We start from the raw sequence: 18,948 nt of genomic DNA on the forward strand, positions 1-18,948 counted from the left end.
GTCCATGGAGGAGAAGGGTACGGGGCTGAAGGAAGAGTCCTTGGGGGAGAGGGGGGTTTGGGATACGGAGCGGGGAAAGTCAGGTGCAGTGAGGGGCTGCACAGAGGGGGTACACAGAGAGCTGGGGCTCCATGCTCTTACTAAGAGGGCTCCCCACATCCCAAGGACACCGCTATCCCAGGATAATCAGCCCGGAGGAACAGGGCCACTGCTGACACAGGGCTGCTCCCCCAGCACCGCAGGCATTGTCCTGCTTGGACAAGCAGCTCCTCTGCGACCGATCCCACCACCTGGTCCCTCATGTCTTGGTGTGCGACTGCCATGACACCACGGCAACCCTGATCCCGCAGGGTCAGAGCTGCCTTTCCATGCCAGGCAGAGAGGCCAAAAGCACGATGGCTGGCACCAGGACTTATTTTACCTCTCGGGTTCAAGAGGAGGCTCACGGTGCATTCTAGAGCGTCTTGGAAGGCCTCCAGGGCATCCTAGAGGAAACTGGAGGTCACTGGGAGGATTTCCGGGGGAGCTAGAGGGCACTGGGTGGCCCTGGTAGACCTGCGGAGGACCTAGAGTGCAGCGGAGGACCACAGGAGGCCTCCAGTGTGCTTAGGAGTGCACTAGGGAGCCCTGTGAGGCCTTCAGAGGCCACTATATTCCAGAAAGAGTCTTATTTTGCCTCTAGGGTGCAAGAGGTTTCTCATATGGCACCCTAAATTGCCCTGGGTCTGCTGTTGACCCACTAGGGGGCAACAGCAGGCTGGCAAGATGCCCTAGAATGCCCTGGAAGGCATCCTAGAGGAAGAAGGGGGTCACTGTGAGGCTGGGTGCTGTATGAGCCCCCTCTTGCACCCTAGAGGCATAATAAGCACTCTTCCAGGAATCTAGAGGCCTTGCAGGACTCCCTAGTGCACTCTTGGGCACACTGGAGGCCTCCTGTGGTCCTCCCCTGCACTCTAGATGCTGGGTAGTTCTACCTGGGTCACCCAGTGCCCTCTAGCTCCTCCAGAAAGCCTCCCAGTGACCCCCAGTTTCCTTTAGGACGCCCTAGAGGCCTCCCAGGGCACTCTAGGGTGCCCTAGAAGCAACCTCTTGAATCCTAGAGGCAAAACAAGGACTCTTCTGGAATCTAGAATCCTCTCGAGGCCTCGCAGGGATCTCTGGAGCACTCTAAAGCACAATGGAGGCCTCCTGTGGTCCTCTGCTGCACTCTAGATCTTCCGTAGGTCTACCAGGGCCACCCAGTGTCCTGTACTTCCCCCAGAAAGCCTCCCAGTGACCCCCTGTGTCGTCTAGGATGCCCTAGAGGCCTTCCAGGGCACTCTAGGATGCACTGTGAGCCTCCTCTTGAACCCTAGAGGCAAAATAAGGAATCTTCCTGGAATCTAGAATCCTCTGAAGGCCTCACAGGGCTCCCTAGTGCACTCTTGGGCACACTGGAGGCCTCCTGTGGTCCTCGTCTGCACTCTAGGTCCTCCACAGGTCTACCAGGGCCACCCAGTGCCCTCTAACTCCCAAGTAAAACTTCTCAGTGACCTCCAGTGTCCTCTAGGATGCCCTAGAGGCCTCCCAGGGCACTGTAGGCTGCCCTAGGAGCAACCTCTTGAATCCAAGAGGCAAAATAAGAACTCTACCTAAAATCTAGAAGCCTCTAGGGTGTCCTACAAGCCTGCTGTTGAACCCTCGAGGCAATGTAAGGACACGTCCAGCAATGTAGTGGTCTAACACTAATTATGACATGTACGTCATCAGTTTCTCCCATCAAAAAGTGATCCCAAAAGAAGCCTTTGGTACACCTGAACTCCCTTGGGGAGCCTTTACGCAACCCCACACACAACAGGGCTCTGCGCCTTCTCTCTTTCCAAACAACCCTAACCGGAACACTAAGCCCAACCCTAATTAGGACCCTAAAAAAAAAAATGTATGGTGCCACTTTCTCCCATCAAAAAGTGCTCCCGACGGAAGCCTTTGGGTACACCTGTGCTCCCTTTGGGAGCCTTTACGCAACCCTTCAGCGCCTCGAGGTGCATGTGCATGTGAGAGCAAATGCATGGTCCTTGATTCAACATGCTTGGGAAGGCAGTGCGCTGTCTTCCCCTTCTGTTTTGCGTGCCTTTGCCATACCATTTTGTTACTGCACAAAGACATGCTGGTTGCATTGCTTCAAAGCTTTGAGACCCTCGTATAGCCGAGGGATCTCCCATATTAATAGCTGTGGCCAGTGCCGTGGCACATCACTGCGGTATTGTTACATCACTAGTTTGGACCGAGAGCTTCCGACCTGGTTCTGTATCACGTTATCAAATACCTGTTTCTGCTGCATAACATACCAGCAGGTTTGTGCTGCATTTTTTTTTTTTTTTAAAGCTGTGTTACACTAAATGGGGAATCTCCCCTAACCACAGCTATGCTGGGGTTCAGAGCTGGCCATCGTAATTGTCCCTTCTGGCATCTAATCTGTGCATGCAGAAACGCATAGGAGACTTTAGAGGGACATTGCTTGTTCTTGTGAAATATTTCTAGTATTACTGATAACTGAGCATTGCACACAGACATAGTCGCTTTCAAAAACACTGCGTCGGTTTTGCTTTCACACCATTTGCTCAGCGTGCCACAGACTCACACCCCGTTGATGGCCGAACTGCTTCCATGCAGTTCAGTGTCGCTTTTTTTTTTTTTTTTTTAAATTCACAAACACAACGTCCGGATGCCTGGATGGTGCCTGTGCGAAGCCTTCTGGGTCCTGCTCAGCCCTGCTCTGGTTTCATCTGCCTTGTACAGGCCATAAACATTAGAGGGAGCTGCAGACTACTGCATGTCCCCGTGCGCAGCTGGAAGGTTGGACACTTCATGGTCGCATGGAGCCTCGTCCAGGGCAGGTGGCACTGGCTGGTCCCCTGCCCACCATGCTGGCCGTGCCGCAGCTAATTAGAGCTTATGTATTTGGCACGTGATTAAATGAATGAAAAATGATTCATTTTGTGGTGGTAGCCTGAGGCTCAAATCCAGGCCAATGGAAAGAAAGCTATGACAGAAATAAGACGGGATCATGTGGACAGCACAAAGGTGTGCTTGGGATGCTGTCACCTGGGCAGGGGTGCAGGAAGGCACTGCGGGATGGGGTGAGGTTTTTTGCTAGTCACCAAAGCAGCAGAGATCAGCAGCGTTATTAGACAAAGAAATACAGTCGAAAATAGTGCCATCTGGGAGAATTTAACTTCCCAGAAATAAAGCTGAGAACAAACGCTCCTAAAAATGGCAAGGCACCGTTATTTCTGGATCTGATAGCCAACAGATTTCTGCACAAATCAGGCACTCAGCAAAAGGCGGTACTATTTTAGACCAGGTTTTTAGGAAGTAATCGCAATGCGATAAAAAGGCTAACCACGGTAGTGATTCTTGGTGGAGGAATCTGTGAAATGCAGCTGATGCTGGAGGAAGGCTGGCCAAATACAGACCTGGAAATAGGGGGTCTGTCGCACAGGGGCCAGCTACAAGCAGCTGAAAGCCCATGGTAGTGGAATCGTTGGGGCTGGAGCACTCAGAGGTCAGTGACAGAGAACACCCGTCGCGTCTGTACATTGTAGAGGCAAAAAACCACTTATATTTGCAATAAGCATTCCAAGCAAAAGACTGGCATAGCCAGAGAGGGCTGGCCGAACAGCTCGGTCAGACTGTGACAGGCTTTCAGGAGCACTGAAGAGGAGACCACACGGCAAGACAAGCCACAGCGTGGGTGTTAGCAAGAGCAGGGCTAAAATGGGACTTGCTAAACCCCATGCTTGAGCAATGAGCGCTTATTTAAGCCTCTGGCCAGGTGAGCAGATGCGTCACCAGGCTGGTGGTGTGCTCTGGCCATGGCAGCAGCGGCTCTCCCACATTCGGGGAGCCTTGGCTGCTCTGCACCATCCTGCTGCCACTGAGGGCCTCACAATGCATCCAGTGCACTGGGTGCTGTCGGGGAGAACCTGCACGCCCACGGCACGGCCACAAACCAACCACCAAAATGGTACATTCTACCAAAAAAAAACCACCTCTAATTGGTTTGTTTTGTTTGCCTGGACAGGTGCGGTAATCCACTGCAAAACACGCAGGAGTTCTTTCCTTCCCTGCCCTGTACTGTGAAACATTTTAAAAGCAGAAAAAGGAAAATTACTCTTTTTTTTCTTTTTTTTTTTTTTTCCAATGCAAACCCTTCATTCCTCCCTCTCTGCACGCTCAGGGTGGTTCTGGGGCTGGTGACCACCAAGGAGCCCGTGGTCTTTACAAAAGGCTTTGTCCAAGCAGGACAAGGCGTGGGTTGTCCACCGTCACCAGCACAGCCATGCTTCATCCCCCAAAAACACTGACACCACTTCCAGTGCGGTGAGCCGACAAAACACCGACACCACTTCCAGTGACACGAGCCACTGCATCCCACCAAGGCCACAGGCCCTGCCATGTCACCCGGGTGCCACCAGGACGGCCAACACTATCGCCTTTCCCACTGCAGAATGTTTGTCACCGCGAAGCGTCGCAGCCACGTTAACAGCTCCCTTGTCTCAGCACGAGCAACTATTTTGGGCTGATGCTGCAGCACCCGAGCAGCGCAGGTTATTTCAGCTCAGGGCCGGGCTATTTTCAGCGCTGCCCTTCCCCACACATGCTTTGCCCTGGTGTCCAACCGCAGGGCACTTTTTGGGGGCGGTGGAGAGGAAGGGGGACCTCGTGGGGGGAACAGTTTGCCAAGGTTAATACCCAAAGCAGAAACCTTTGCCCCCACCTGCCTGGGATACACCCAGCCTCTTGGTGGACAGACCATGGAAAAATGGAGTGTTTCTGGAGAAGAAAGCTGACAGTCCGAGGCCAGGAGAGACAACACAAGAGGGGAAGGAGGGTGATGGGGCTGGGAGAAGGATGCACAAGGTGGGAAGAGGAGAGCAGAGGGCTGGATGCTGCAGAAATGCCCAGGGTCGCAGTGCAATGGCTCCAGAGACACAGCTCAGCAGGAGGGATGGGGCACCCCCTGCTCATCCCCATCCAGGGGGCTTCAGCTCTGGTGCCACCCAAGCACCCCTGGGAGAGGACACACTGCCCAGCCATCCCGGACAGATCCAGATACTGCAGGAAGCAGCTGAGCCCTTTTTCAAGCAGCAAGCATGGATTCCTCTGCAGAGACAGCAGCATCACTGAGGTTGTCCCCACAAGCCCCAGGGAGGGCACCCCCAGAGGGTGACACGAACCAGGCACTTTCTGCTGGCCACAGTTTCCCCCTCCCACCACCCCACAGAGGAGGGCAGGGCAGTTTGGGAACACAGCGATCACAAAACAGAGCTGGGAGAAGCGACCCAGCTCTCCGATAGGTCTCAACGCATTTTTATTAAATTCTTACAAAACAGAATACAAAATTCTGGCATCAACAATTGTTATAAAGGAAAACTTCAATTCAGCTGTATCAGTTCACCTGGTACATACAGTAAAGTGCTTGTTTTTTGTTTTTTTTTTTCCTTTTTAATTTTTTTTGTTTGTTTTCATTTTTATTTTCCAGCCAGCCCCCGAGCAGAGGCTGCCTGTGTACAAACCAACAGTGCGTTAACGTGACTCTTGTCGAACCAGCTTTGGCAGTCTTCATCAATTGTAAAGTGGAGAAAGTTTCTCCTATTTCGATAAAAAAAAGTTAGCTTCACAGTAAAAGTTTCTAACCAGTCCTAAGTCGAGTTAGTTGGCTGAAGGGGAGGGGGCAAAGGGGGGAGAAGGGGGAGCCAAAACGCTTAAAGTTTCCAGCTTTAAAAAGAAAAAAAAGAAGTTGGTTTCCAGGACAGATGCTCTATGGGGGAGGCTTTCCACGAGCAGGGGGAGACCAAAGGGCTTTGGGGAACCGGGCACGGAACACAGCACAGGGAAGCATCTGCCTGGCACAAGCATCACACCCAGCACCCATGGGTGCTCGCTGCTGCCACCAAGCACCCACAGGGCCGGAGGTGCTCCAGAAGCAACCCCCCAGGCCTAGAGGCATCGAACATCCTTACAGACGCAGAGACCCTGCCACGTGCCGCAACCACGCCACCAAACCGAACCCCGAGCCAAAACGCGCCGGCGAGCCTTCGGAAGAGTGCATGTACATAAAAATATAGGTCTTGCATGTGGGAAGAAAGGGAAATGCTGTTTGCCAACAAAAGCATGGGGGGACAAAAATTTCAGAGCCATCCCCCGACATCCTCATCCCACGATTTTTTTTAAAAAAAAAAAAAAAAAAAAAAAGGCTGCGGCGTGCAGCATTAACAATAGCTTTCACAATACCAGCTCAAGGCATCGCGTACTGTACATCATTCAAGTATTTCTTAATATAAGACAACAAGGAATTATCTACAACTGATAAAACAAAATAAGCTATAAAAAGTAATGTACAATCAAGATGGAATTTTTTTTTTCCTTTAAAGGAGGCCTCTCCAGAGGGGTTCCCACCTGAGCAGCGGGACCGGGCACCCAGGGAGAGGGCGGATCGGGGGGCACGGTGGTTTTGGGGAGGGGGGTGGGCTGCTGTCCCCGGCCTGCTGATGCTATTCAGCAGAAGGGCTGGGGTGGGCGAGAAAAGCCGGTCCCTGCCCCAAACACCACCGCCACCTCGATCATTGTCTCCCAAGATAACTCACACACACCTCCCTGAAACAAAAAACAACACGTATTGCATAGTATTGCTGTCAGCAGTCTTAAAACAAAAAGGGTAACTTCCCCCTCACCCCTGGAGACAGCGACTGTCTTCAGCTAAAGACCCGGGAAAATCTCTTCCGTGGCTCAAAGCGAGCTCCCACAACCTTCACTGTGCACATGATGGGTCGAGGTTGCTTTTTTATGACAATATGAAGCTCCAAGCATTGAGTTAGACAGGGGAGACTGCAAACAAATGGGGCACCCTCCCTTCCCGTGCTCAGAGGGGAATGGATGGGGGGGGGGAAGGACACAGGGACAGCCGCTACCTGCAGGAGCTGGCTCTGACCCCACGTGTGGGCTTTTCGATCCAGCATCTCCCAGTCCTCCTCCTGCCTGCACCCCTGCCTTCCCACAGCAGGGTCCGAGGGAGGCACAGACGCGCACCGTGACCACCACTGCATGCAGCCAGTTCTCCCCAGCTGCCCTGCAGACCCTGCACCATTGTCACCCTGATCCCAAACCCTCCGGCCCCGGAACCCCGCGGGGACCCTTGGGTGCTGCTGCCACCCCCAGGGCACCCCCTTCTGCCACCACAGCCTCAGGGCCAGCCCCGAAGCCAGGCTGGGTCATGCCGCCCTGCAGCAGGTCCCTACGTAAGGGGGGTTCCTGTTTGTATCCATGGAGCACCCCGTTATTCCCAAAGGGTTGTTTTCCTTTGGTTTTCCAGCTGCTCTGAAACCAGGGGTGCACAAACCCCCCCAAGTGCAGGAGCACCACATTGGGGCCACCCCGAGCATCTCCCCACGCTCTGACCTTACCCCCGGGAGCCGCTTGCCGGAGCGAGGGTGGAAAGGAAGACATTTCTCCGTGCCCTGTAGAGAAGCACAGCTAGCAGTTTAAAACCAACAATAACAATTAAAAATTAAAAGGATAAAGTGAGTGAATAGCTTATTCTGGAAGCTGGCTGCCGGGGGGGGGGGGGAGGGGGTAGGTTTGCAAGCTGGGGTTTCAGGCAGCAGGACAGGATGGGATGCTGCTCCCACACCAGCACCGTCCCCTCTGGCCACCGCAGTTCCCTGCACGATGCCAGCGTGTCCCCGAAAGCGCAGCCGGGACAGGATGGGGGCCCCCCCGCGTGCCCCCTCCCCAACATCAGGGGTAACCTGCAGCTCCAGAGGGAGCTGAGGTTAAAGTGCTGCTACTGTTGTTGGAAACGCAACCGAGGGGCTTTTGTTCACAGTATGAAATGAGCTGAAATCGTCAAAGCAGCCGTGGATAAAAAGAGTCCTTTGGTGTTGGGGCAGGGGGGTGGGGGGGGTGGGGAAATGTCAGGGGAGAAACCAAGAGTCAAGAAACAAAAGTCCATGTGTCTGTCAGATGTCCTTGAGTGTGCCCTGGGTGAAGCAACCTCACACTTGATTTAATACCTTTAAAAAAAAAAAAAGAAAGAAGATCTTAAACAAACCCTCCCAGCCCCAGCCCTACAAGATCAGCAAAACCTTGGAAACCAGCCAACAGGACGAGTCCTGATCTTGTCACCAGCTAGAAACAGTGTTGGTTTTTGGGGAGGAGGGCTGGGAGGGGTGGGGAGAGAAGAAGAGGAGAGGCTGGGAAGGGCATGGACAAGGGGGAATGGCACGGGGCTCAAGCCTGGTCAGCCACAAGGACCAGTGGGGCCACCAGGTGCTGCCCCGCAGCCACTGCCTTGGCCAGGCTGCTCTTCTGCCGCCGCTTGGCCAGCTTGGACTCAGAGGGGGGCGAGAGCTGCATGGCCCATGAGGTAGCTTTGATGATGATGGGTCGCGCCTCCTCCTCCTCCTCCTCGTCCTCGTCACGCTGGGTCAGCTGGCGGTTGACAGCGATGGCCTCGGCAGCAAAGGAGGTGAGCTCTTTGGCACTGCTGTTCCTAAGGGGGAGAGCAGGGGTTTAGGGGTGCAGGCGGAGGGGGGCTGAGCCCATGTTTTGGGGGTCTTTCACCCCACATGCAACATGGCACCAGGCTGGACAGTGCCAGAAACATGGCTCAAACCCAAATCACACACTGTGACCACTGCCCAGGGCACAAGAGCTGTGGCAGAACCCCTCACAAAGCAGCATGAGCCAGGAGCCTACGATTCTATGGGCATTGGTTTTAAATTAAAAACTGATTTAGATCCAATATTAGGAAGAAATTCTTCCCCCGAGGGCGGTGAGGCCCTGGCTGAGGCTGCCCCATCCCTGGCAGTGTCCAGGGCCAGGCTGGATGGGGCTGGGGGCAGCCTGGGCTGGTGGGGTCGTGCCCATGGCAGGGGTGGGACAGGGTGGGCTTCAAGGTCCCTTCCAACCCAAATCATGGTTCTGTGATTCCAGGCCCCCCCGGCACATGCACACCCCCGCTCACCTCTGCAGGATGATGGGGGTCGGCAGGGTGTTATCCGGGGCGCACTGCAATGAGATGGAGCCGCTCAGAGCTGGGCATCCTGCAGCCCCCCCCCCCAGCTTTTGGGGGTGCTGCATTGAGGTGTGTGTGGGGAGGGAAGCAGGCAGCACTCACCCCCTGCACCCAAGGGTGCTCCAGGACCTGGGCCGCGCTGAGCCGCTTCTTCGCATCCCTCACCAGCAGCTTGGAAATGAGGTCTTTGGCTCCAAAGGAGATGTGCGCCCAGTCCTTGTCAGGAAACTCGTACTTGCCTTCCTGGATGCTCTCAAACAGCATGTTCTGGGGGAGGGGGGCAGAAATAAAGGAAAAAAGCACCCAGACAAGGTGTGGGGGGGGCTGTGGAGTGGGTTTGGGGGGTTTTGGGCGCACCTGGCAGGTGTGGCAGGCCTCGCCGCGGTCCCAGCCGCAGTCAGAGCCGCAGTGGCCCACGAAGGGGGGGTACCCGCTGAGCATGATGTACAGGATGACGCCCAGGCTCCACAGGTCGCAGCGCTTGTCGTAGATGGACGCCTCCTCGTTGAAGGCTTCCACCACCTCCGGGGCCATGTACTCGGCTGAGCCGCACTGTGGGGGTAAGCATAGGGTCCCCAAGTCAGGTCACCAAATCCCCTGCATGGGGGATGCTGCAGAGCTGCCCCTCCCTCATGGGGCAGTTTGTCACCGAAGGGTCACCCCAAAACACAAGCCCCAAGGGACACAGCCCCCTCCCAGCACTCCAGTCTCTGAGAACAATCCCGCTCCTCCTTCGCCGCCATGGCAGGAGTTAACAGCTGATGCCAGCGGGGACGCCTCCGAGGCCACGCATCCCTTTTTGCCATCCCCTCCCCGGGACTCTGGGGCTTTCCAGCACACGTGACCGCGCCGGCCTTGTGACGAGGGCAGAGAAAAGCTGCAGGCAGCAGATAATCGCCCCGGCCGCGCCAGCAGCTGATGCTGCAGCAGAAAAAACACGCGCCGCCCTCCCTCCGGCACGCTGCGCAGCCTTAACCCTGCCAGGCCCGGGGCAGCCACACCCGCAGCCCCCCAGGGCTGAGAATAGGCAACTGGTGACACCCAGGAAATTTGGGTGCTGCCCTGGGAAGAGGGATAAGGCAGGAGTGAGAGGGGCTGGGGGGGGGGGGGGGGGGGGGGGTGAGGGAAGCATTTGGGTGCTTTGTGCCCCCCCCCCAACCCCCCATGCACACACACTGCTGCTGCATTGCATCAGCTGGGCTCTGCCCCGTGCCAATAAAACAGCGGTGCCAAAAAAACACCGGTGACGCCCTGCGTGGGGCCTCGCTGCTGCGATAAGGGCAGCAGGGCTTCCCTCACCCCAGGGTGGACACCAGCTTTGGAGGAGGGGGGGGAGTGTCCTCGTAACACCCTCCCACACCCCCCAAAGCTTTTTAGGGTGCCCCCATTGCACCCAAGCAGCCTCCTGCAGCAGGGAGCCCCCAGTATAAGACCGGGACGGGGCGGGGGAGGATATCACAGTGGCCTCCCCCCAGCCTCCACCCCTCCCCGCCAGCCTCCGCAGCCGCCTCCGCCGGGGCTGGCTGTTGCTAAGGCTCGCGGCAGCCCGGGCTGCGTGCCAGCCCCCCCGCACCGTGCAGGGCCCCCCCCTTGTGAACGCATTACGCAAGCCCGGCCTCGCCTGCCAGCATCAGCCCGGTGAGGAGCGGGGGGGTTGAGGCCGCGGTTACTCCCCCAGATCGCGCTCCCCGCGTTCGGTGCAGTGTTGGGGTAATGCCGCTCCCCGCAACCCCACCAGAAAGCAAAGGGGGTGGCTGAGCGCAACAGGTGCTGAGAGCAGCCCCGGCCCCATAACGTGGGGGCAAGGGGAGGGGTAGAGGGCATGGGGGGGCTCGGGGCACCCAGGGGTGCAGACTCGTGGCCTTACCGGGGTGAGCAGCTCAGGGGTGGAGATGGGGGAGCAGTCGCCGTTCAGCTTGATGCCGCTCCCCAAGTCGAAGTCACAGATCTTCACCGGGGACACCTGGGGGGGGCAGGCAGCTGGTGACCCCTGGGGAAGGGGATGAGACACCCCCCCCCAGCCATAAGCCCCAGCTGGCTGCTCCCTGCTCACCTGGTCTGGGCTCTCACACAGAATGTTTTCGGGTTTTAAATCCCTGTGTGCTATTCCTAGGGGGAGAGGAGACAAAATGGAGTCAACGAGGGGCCAAAATCACCCCGATCCCACTGTGGGGAGGGACTTGGGTGCAACCACAGGGAGCCCCCCCCCATCCCTCCCCACCCCAAATCGCCGCCTGTGTCATGGGGAAGGGCAGAAATTGCTGCTGGCCTTGAGTCAGCCTGACTGGAGGAACAGGTTCGGCACCACCAAACACCTCGTGATGGAGCTGGGCCTGACCCCGTGCCGTGCCGGGGCGTCCCCAGGGCAGGGGGACATGGGGGAGGGTGCCTGCGGCACAAACCCCCCAACCCCACAGGGGCAAGGGCTGCAGCCCTGAGCTCACCTTTGTTGTGCAGAAAGTGAAGGGCGCTGGCGATATCCCGCACCACCACGCTGGCCTCCAGCTCATTGAAGTGGCGCCTCCGATGGATGTGGGTCAGGATGGAGCCTGCAGTGGGCGAGAGCGGAGCGAGGGCTCAGGGGGGTCGGCTCCGTGCCACCATCCCCGTGCCCCTCGGGAAGCCCCCAGAGCTGTGCTCACCTCCTCTCATTTTCTCAAACACCAGGTAAAATCTCTCCTCCTCCTCAAAGAACTCGATCAGCTCCAGGACGTTCCTGCAGGGACAGCAGGATCGGCTCACAGTGCCACCCCCCAAAAAATTGGGGTCCCCCCCGCCGCCACGAGCCCACCAACCCACTGCCAGCATCATTCCCCCCAGGGGGGCCACGAAGGACAGGCGCCAGCAGGGAATTGCATCGCAAGTGATTGAATCCAAACAGCCAGGGACCCCTCAGCCACATTCTGGGGACTTGGGATTGTGGGGGGGGGGGGAATTTGGGCACCCCGCTCAGCCCTAATTGCTCGCAGACCTCTCCCAGCCGCACGCCCCTCGGCACGGGTCCAACCTGGCCCCCCGTTGCCATGGTGAAACGTTTTTCATTGCCTTGAGATACTCGGAGCAAGGCCGAAGGGAGGCTGGAGGGAGGGAGGGAGGGGAGGCCGGCGGAGGCCTGAGGCTGGCCCCACAGTACCTGTGTCCCTGGCACTGGTAGAGCATCTCCACCTCCCGGAAGACCCTGCTGCGGATGTGGCCCAGGCGCTTCTCGATGATCTGAAATGCAGAGGGCGGGTGGGGGGGGCTCAGCGAGGGCCCCCCTGGACAGGGCAGGGGGCTCTGAGGGATCCCCAGGACGGGGGCTGGGGGGCATGGGGCCGGGCTAACGGAGGCTGGGGGTGCCCGAAGGGGTTAAGGCAGCAGAACAGGCCGTTCCCGCAGCGCTGCCAAGTCGCTCCCTCCCACAGGGCTGCAGCCAAGGGCCCTGCACCGCCGCCAGCCCTGGTGCAGGCAGATGAGGGCTCACGTCCCCGCCACCAGCCATGCAGGGGTCCCGCCACCACACACCCTCCGTGCTGCCTCAGTTTCCCCAGTGCATAATTACATGGGGGCAGCCAAGTTCCTGCTGCATTTTGGCTCTAACCCTCAAAAACCGACAGCACTTTTTGGCCACGGGGCTGCCCCTTGGCTTGGGGCTGCGAACTGCAGCAGCTGCTGCTGCTCCCCCAAAACGCGCTCCCCCCGATGCCACAGCCTCCAGAGCCCCACTGCAGGGCCTCCTCCTCAGCCCCCGTGCCCGCAGTCCCGTGGGGAGGACACACACGGGCCTGGAGCTCGCCACCCTTGCAGCACCGTGCCCCTCCTCACTGCGCGTCGCGGGCCGCGTTGCAAGCGTTAATTTAATCCCCCGCCCGCCCTGCGAGACGTGGCCGCCCTAATTTAACAGGGAGAGGAGTGCGGCTAAGGGATGGGACCACGGTCACAGGGCTGGGTGGTGGCAGGAGCTGGGACAGCAGGGGACACGAGGTGGGAAGGGAAACTGAGGCACAGACAGAGCCAGGCACGCAGCCACACGTTACCTTCACTGCGTACTCCTTGTTGGTGATGAGGTTGACACAGGACTGGACTCTGGCATGGGCCCCTTCCCCGAGCACCTCCTCCTGCAGCTGGTAAACATCTGGCAGGGGAGAGGTCACCTCAGCCTCCAGCAGGGAGGACAGAGTCCTCAGACCTCATGGGACATTGTTGCTGTCCCTTCTCCCGGGCCTGTCCCCAGCCCTGTGAACAGCAGGAGGGACCCAACCCTGCCCGAGCACCCCGCTCACCTTCGAATCTGCCGGAGAAGCTGTCGGTGGCTCTGCAGCGCTTCTTCTTCTTGTTCCTTTTCTTGGCATCGGGGATGTCGATGGGTTGACTTGAAGGCATGTCTGCACCAGGGCAAAGCCACCCGCGTCAGTCCCGCGGGGACAGCCCTGTCACCCGGCCCTCCCCAAAGCCTTCGGGGTGAGGCAAGGGGACGACGTCCCGAGGCAAGGATGGGACAGGACGTCCCGGGACACAGCCGTGCACTGCTCACCAGGACGGGACGGACACTCGAAGTTGAAGACGGGCTCCAGGTGGTTGGACTGGTCGAACTCCAGGTCGAAGGGGTTTTGTCCCTGCGGGCGATAGGAACATGAGCGAGGTCCCGGTACAGATGTGGCCTCTGACACGCTCCTGGCCTCAGCACCCACGCTGCTCACCCGTTCCCACAGGACCCCAGCACACTGCTGCTGCCCAAGGGAGGAGGAGGAGGGGAAGAAGGGTCTGACCATGGCTCCCGATGGGGATGGTGCTGGGGCCACGTGCACCACACCAGCCCCAAATCCGGGGCAGCCAGCATCATACCCACAGGCACCTGTGACCCATGGCACAGGACCAGACCACAGCTGACCCCCAAGCCCAAACCCTGATGCAGGGCAGGGGAGAGGCTGCCTCCACGACCCCAAACCTATCACAGCACCCAGCGGGGACATCAGGACCCCGGCTCCCCGCTGGCACAGTGACAGCAGGGTGGCACCCGGCTGGCGAGGTGAAAAGGCAGCGGCCTTGGTGGGGTTACGAAACCTGCTCGGGTGGAGGGGGGCAGACAGCGCCCGGCTCCCAAACCCACCCTGGTGCCAGCCCCACGGGAAACGTGGCCACACTGCCAGAAACAGCCAGTAGCAGCCTGCTGGCTCCTGGGGTGTCCTCCATGGGGGGCCGTGTGTACCCCCACACTGAAAATCCAAATCTGCGAAACGAAGCATCGCCCTGGGCTGCCAGCCCCCCCCGTGCCGTGCATCACGGCCTCAGCATCAGGGCCTCTGTGTGTGTCCCCCCAGCCTTGCCAGCGGCACCGTGGGCAGGATGAGGCCACCCATGCTGGCTGCCGCAGCCTCGGCACACAAAGGTCTGGGGGATGGGGAGCGACCACCGCGCACCAGCTCTATCGCACGGCTGAGGTGTCCCCCCCGCGGCCCCAGCCACCAAGGGGGGGGGTGAGCGAAAACCCAGCCAAAAGCCTTAAAAGCAGGATTAGGTGTCAGCTAAAATAACCCGGGCAGGTTGCAGATGATCTCCCGGCATCCCTCGAAGCGCTCGCAGCCAAACTAAACAAAGATCCCATGCAGCCCCGGCCCCGCGCCGAGACAAGAGGCAGCATTGAGAGCAGCGGGGTGGCCGCAGGATCCGTCCCCTCCCGCGCACCCCGACCTTGACAGCGGCCAGGATGGACACAGGGATACGGCCAGGACGGACGCGGGGGTAGGACGGTGCCCGGCCGCAGCGGTGCAAGCAGGGACGTGCACTCCGTGCTGCCAGGATCCGGCCCTCTTGCAAGACTCTTGCACGACAGGTCCTGCCGCAGGGCCTGGTGGGTGCCGCGCTCCCACCTGTGTGCCCGGGGTGTCGCGGCCCCGTGCCACAGCTTGACACCCCCACGGGGCTTTGGGGCACCGAGGGGAGCGGGGACGCCCACCCCACGCCCACCCCAGGAGCTGAGCTGCGCCCCAGCACCACAGCAGGGCAGGATCCGTCCCTCTGCGGCTTATGGGGCAGCGGTGGGACCGGAGCTTCTGCTTTCCTCCAGGTGCTTTTTGGGGCAGCGTGGGGGCGGCTCGGCCCCCCGGCAGGTGACGGGGTGTAGCGCAGTGCACCGCAGCGAGCAGGATCCGGCCCTGCCCGCCCCGGCCCCAGCATCGCGGCCCGGCCCCCCCACGTTACCTTGAAGGAGCGGTGGAACCCCTGGATTTCCGACTTCTTCTGCACCATCTTGCTGCGGGGGGGGGCGGCGGGGGGCGGCGTTGCTGGTACAAAACGAGGGGTCGAATAAAAACGGGGGGGGGGGGGGCGGGAAGGGGGAGGACGGGCAGAGCTGGAGAGGAGCTTGGGGGGTGGCTGAGACCTGCGGGGAAAGGAGGCCAAAGGGGGGGGGGTCAGAAGGGTCTCAGCCCCCCCCCTTGCGCCCCCCCCCACCCCCGGCCCCGCAGCCCCCCCCCCCGCTCACCGGCGCGGCCCCGCAGAGCCGCCGCTGCTGGTGGTGGTAGCGCAGCCCTCACCGCCGCCCGCTCCACTCCGCTCCGCGCCGCCGCCGGGGGGGGGACGCGGCGTCGCCGCCCCCGCCGCTTTTATAGCCCCGGCCCCGGCCCGCCCCCCCCGGCCCCGCCCCCCGCCCCGGCCCGCCCCCCCCCCGCCGGGACCCCCCCGCGCTGCACCCGCGGAGCAAAACAGCCCCCCCCGGGCACCCCCTGCTGCACCAGGGGCACCCCGCCGGCACCCCCCCCTCCTGGGCACGGGGACTGAGCCCCCCCGGGTACCCTGCGCTGCGCCCCCAGGGGCAGGGACCCCTCCAGCTGCAGGGACCCCCCCAGGTGCAGAGACACCCCCCCCAGGTGCAGGGACCCCTCCCCAGGTGCAGGGACACCCCCACAGGGGCAGGAACCCCCCCTCCTGCAGCCCAGGACGGGGGCACTGCCACGGGGGACCCCCAGGGACATGAGTGCCCCCTCCCCCCCAGGGGCCCCCCAACTCGTGCCACAAGCAGGGCCATGCTCAGCACCAGGCCTGCATGGGGGGGGGGGGACAGGCACAGGGTCACGGCCGCCCCCGGTCCCCACAGACCACCGAGGCCCCTCAATGGTGTGGGACGGGGGGCTCGCGAGCGGGGACCTCCCAACTCCACACTCGGTGGCACTACGGGAGGCCGGGGCTGCGTGGGTGTCCCTGCGTATGTGTGTGCCCCCCCCCTTGCATGTGTGGCCCCCCCCTTGCATGTGTGCCCCCCCCCCGCTGCGTGACGCCAGCCCGAGCTGAGAACAGACGCGCTCGTTGCGCCGAGCAGCAGCGCAGGGCCCAATGGCTGCGGCACCGCGGTGCATGACTTCACCGGCCGCGCCGCGCATTGGCTGCACGCCCGCCACCACCGCCATTGCGCACCCAAGGGGCCCCCCCCGGCCCCGTGCTGCTGCCCCCCCAGCCCCGCAGCCCCCCGCCGTCACGCTCGCCCCCCACCCCGCTTCCTTCCTCCTTCTCCCCCTCGTCCCGTTGGGGACCCAGTGCCACCGGTGCCGGCCTGGCTCGGGGCCACCGCGGTGGGGTCATGGGGCCCCCACCGCCCTGCCGTGGGCCCAGACCCTGCAAATCAGCAAAATTCCCTGGTTTTGGCAGGCCTGGGCTGCCCTTCCCACGTCCCACCCTCCAGCAAATCAGATGGGGTGAAGCAGACACCCCGGACCTCAGACCCCTGCCCTGCTAACGAGGGGTCCCCAATTAACCCAAGCTGGTGTGGGGGGCGGGCAGGGCTCGGGGGGATATAGGGGATTTGTGGGGTTTTGCCCTCTGAGGCTTGCAGAAGGGACGGGGGATGGAGCCACGGAGTGCGCTGGCTGCTGGCACCCGTCGGGCGGCTCCGGTGCAGGCAGAGGAGCCACATGCCTCCCAAATTGCGCACGCCGCCATGTAGGTCACCCAGCCGGTAATGACAGGGTGGCAGCGCTGGCATCTGCAGCCCCAGCAGGGCCACCCGCGGGTGCCTGGTGCAGCGAGGACACCTGGGGACGCCCGGGAGCTCGCCCAGCCCATGGGGACCCATTGTCATGGGGGGCTGGAGCAGTGCGTGTGTGCTGCGTGTGCTGCGTGTTCTGCATGTGCACTGCATGTGTGCTGTGCGCTGCGTGCACACTGTGTGTGCTGCATGTGCACTGTGTGCTTAGCGTGTACTTGCTGCATATTCATTGCATGCTCTTTGCGTGCTCACTGCGTGCTCTGTGCATGTTTGGTGCATGCTCTGTGCATGTTTTGGTGCATGCTCTGTGTGCTTGTCACGTGGCCTTTGCATGACCTCTGCTTCCTGGATGCTTGGTGCACACTGTGCTTGCCACACACTCACTGCACACTCACTGCACACTCACTACATGTCTGCACACTGACTGCACGCTGCAGTCACTGCACGCTCACTGCACGCTCACTGCACACACCCTCCACGCTTGCCACACGCACTGCATGCTCACTGTTCACTCCCTGCATGTTCCCGGGCTCACTGCACAGTCACTGCGTGCCTGCTGCGTGCTTGCTGCATGCTCTCTGTGCACTGTCTCCTGGATTCTACCTGACCCACCAAAGGCCCCAACCCACCACCCCCTCTGGGGCCTAGAGCGATTTGGGGCTTTGGCCTGGGGGCATCCCTGCACCCCTGCTCCCACAGCTGCAGCGCTCCTGGGGGTCCAGCAGGAGGGGTGGGGGCAACGCCGGTGCCCTTTCAAACTGGAGCTGGGGTGGAAAGAAGCAGCGGAGCGCAAGGGGCTGCTTCCTCCAGCCGTGGGCGAGGTTTGCAGCCAGGCATGGCGAGAGCATCGGGGCTGGGCTGCAGGGGCAGGGAGCAAGCAGCACCCATGGGCACGGGGGGCCAGGGGGGGCCGAGCAGGACCAGGGGTGCTCCCTGCTGCAGCTTTGGTGCTGGCACCCAAGGGAGATGCACGTGCACAGCAGGCTGGCACGTGCAAAAGCACGGGCATGCGTGTGCAAGGGCAATGCAGGAGGTGGGCAGAGCATTGCCCCGCCTGGGTGCTTGCACACACACACGCGTGTGCAGCTGGCACATATGTGCACACACACAGGTGCGGCCTCTCCAGGTGCATCCCTGTGAGCTGCACAGCCACCCAAGGGCTCACGCGCACACCAACACATGTACACGCACACTCACACACGTGTAAATGCTGCAGTGGAGAAAACCCAAATTTTGACGCATTGGAGGCCTCGGACAGGGCTTGGTGCTGCTGGGGACCGGGCGCACGCAGGCGGCAGAGCCGTGCTCTGCGATCGGCCGAGGCAAAACAGGAAAGCGAGCGGGGCCGTGCCGGAAACCGGCTATTGTTGGAGAGAGGAGCGAAGAGAGCGTGAGTCACAGGGGAGGGACACCGCGGCCACCCCAGCCCACGGGGCCCCACCAGCTCCACTGGGGCCGCACGCTGCTGCCGGGTCCCAGCGTGGACAGAAGCACCGGGAACCCTGCTCCTTGTGGGGCTTCCTCCTCCCCGCATCCCATTGCTCTGGGTTGGAAGACAAATCCATTTTCCCCGCGTATTTTTCCCTGGCACAAGGAGGTTAGTCCAGATTTCCTCCCCTGAAAGCAGGATTTCGAGCCTTGGCTCCGTTTCAAAATGAAAAATCTTGCAAAAAAAAAAAAAAGGAATTTCCTGCCGGGCAGAAATCTGGAGGTTTGACTCTGCCGTTGCTGGTTCTGCTGTGGGGCAGGCGGGGAAAGGGGATGGGGACACGTGCATGTACCCAGCACACACGCACAGGTACAGCCACAGCCAAGACATTTCCTGGCTGCTTCAGCTGTCCAGGGACAAACTCCGCGTTGGGCTTCCTGACTCCTGCTTTGCACCCATGTTTCGGGGCTGCCCCCCACGCAGGGACCCCACAGCCAGGGA

The 18,948-nt window shown here is 60.5% G+C and overlaps 1 protein-coding gene across 1 annotated transcript; it reads right to left on the minus strand.

The window, feature by feature from the left end:
- Positions 1–7,995: 7,995 nt before the first annotated feature.
- MKNK2 (MAPK interacting serine/threonine kinase 2) lies at positions 7,996–15,383 on the minus strand. Its single transcript, XM_035569651.2, has 13 exons — positions 15,239–15,383; positions 13,572–13,653; positions 13,321–13,422; positions 13,075–13,172; positions 12,192–12,271; positions 11,701–11,774; positions 11,503–11,607; positions 11,112–11,167; positions 10,926–11,021; positions 9,416–9,610; positions 9,161–9,325; positions 9,008–9,051; positions 7,996–8,533 (listed from the first exon to the last, which is right to left on the minus strand). The coding sequence occupies exons 1-13, from the start codon at positions 15,284–15,286 to the stop codon at positions 8,272–8,274; spliced, it is 1,407 nt and encodes a 468-aa protein (XP_035425544.2). The 5' UTR covers positions 15,287–15,383; the 3' UTR covers positions 7,996–8,271.
- Positions 15,384–18,948: the final 3,565 nt, after the last annotated feature.

This window comes from Cygnus atratus, chromosome 26, assembly GCF_013377495.2.
Source record: "Cygnus atratus isolate AKBS03 ecotype Queensland, Australia chromosome 26, CAtr_DNAZoo_HiC_assembly, whole genome shotgun sequence".
In the NCBI taxonomy this organism is placed as follows: Eukaryota; Metazoa; Chordata; class Aves; order Anseriformes; family Anatidae; genus Cygnus; species Cygnus atratus.

What these genes read in the sequence shown, in the direction of transcription:
- MKNK2 (XM_035569651.2), bottom strand. Translation starts at nt 15,286, where the DNA reads ATGGTGCAGAAGAAGTCGGAAATCCAGGGGTTCCACCGCTCCTTCAAG. An exon ending in GTTTGAGAAAATGAGAGGAG is followed by an intron (nt 11,608 to 11,700) that starts GTGAGCACAGCT and finishes CGCCCACTGCAG; the next exon opens with GCTCCATCCTGACCCACATC. An exon ending in CCCCTGAGCTGCTCACCCCG is followed by an intron (nt 9,611 to 10,925) that starts GTAAGGCCACGA and finishes TTACCCCCACAG; the next exon opens with TGCGGCTCAGCCGAGTACAT.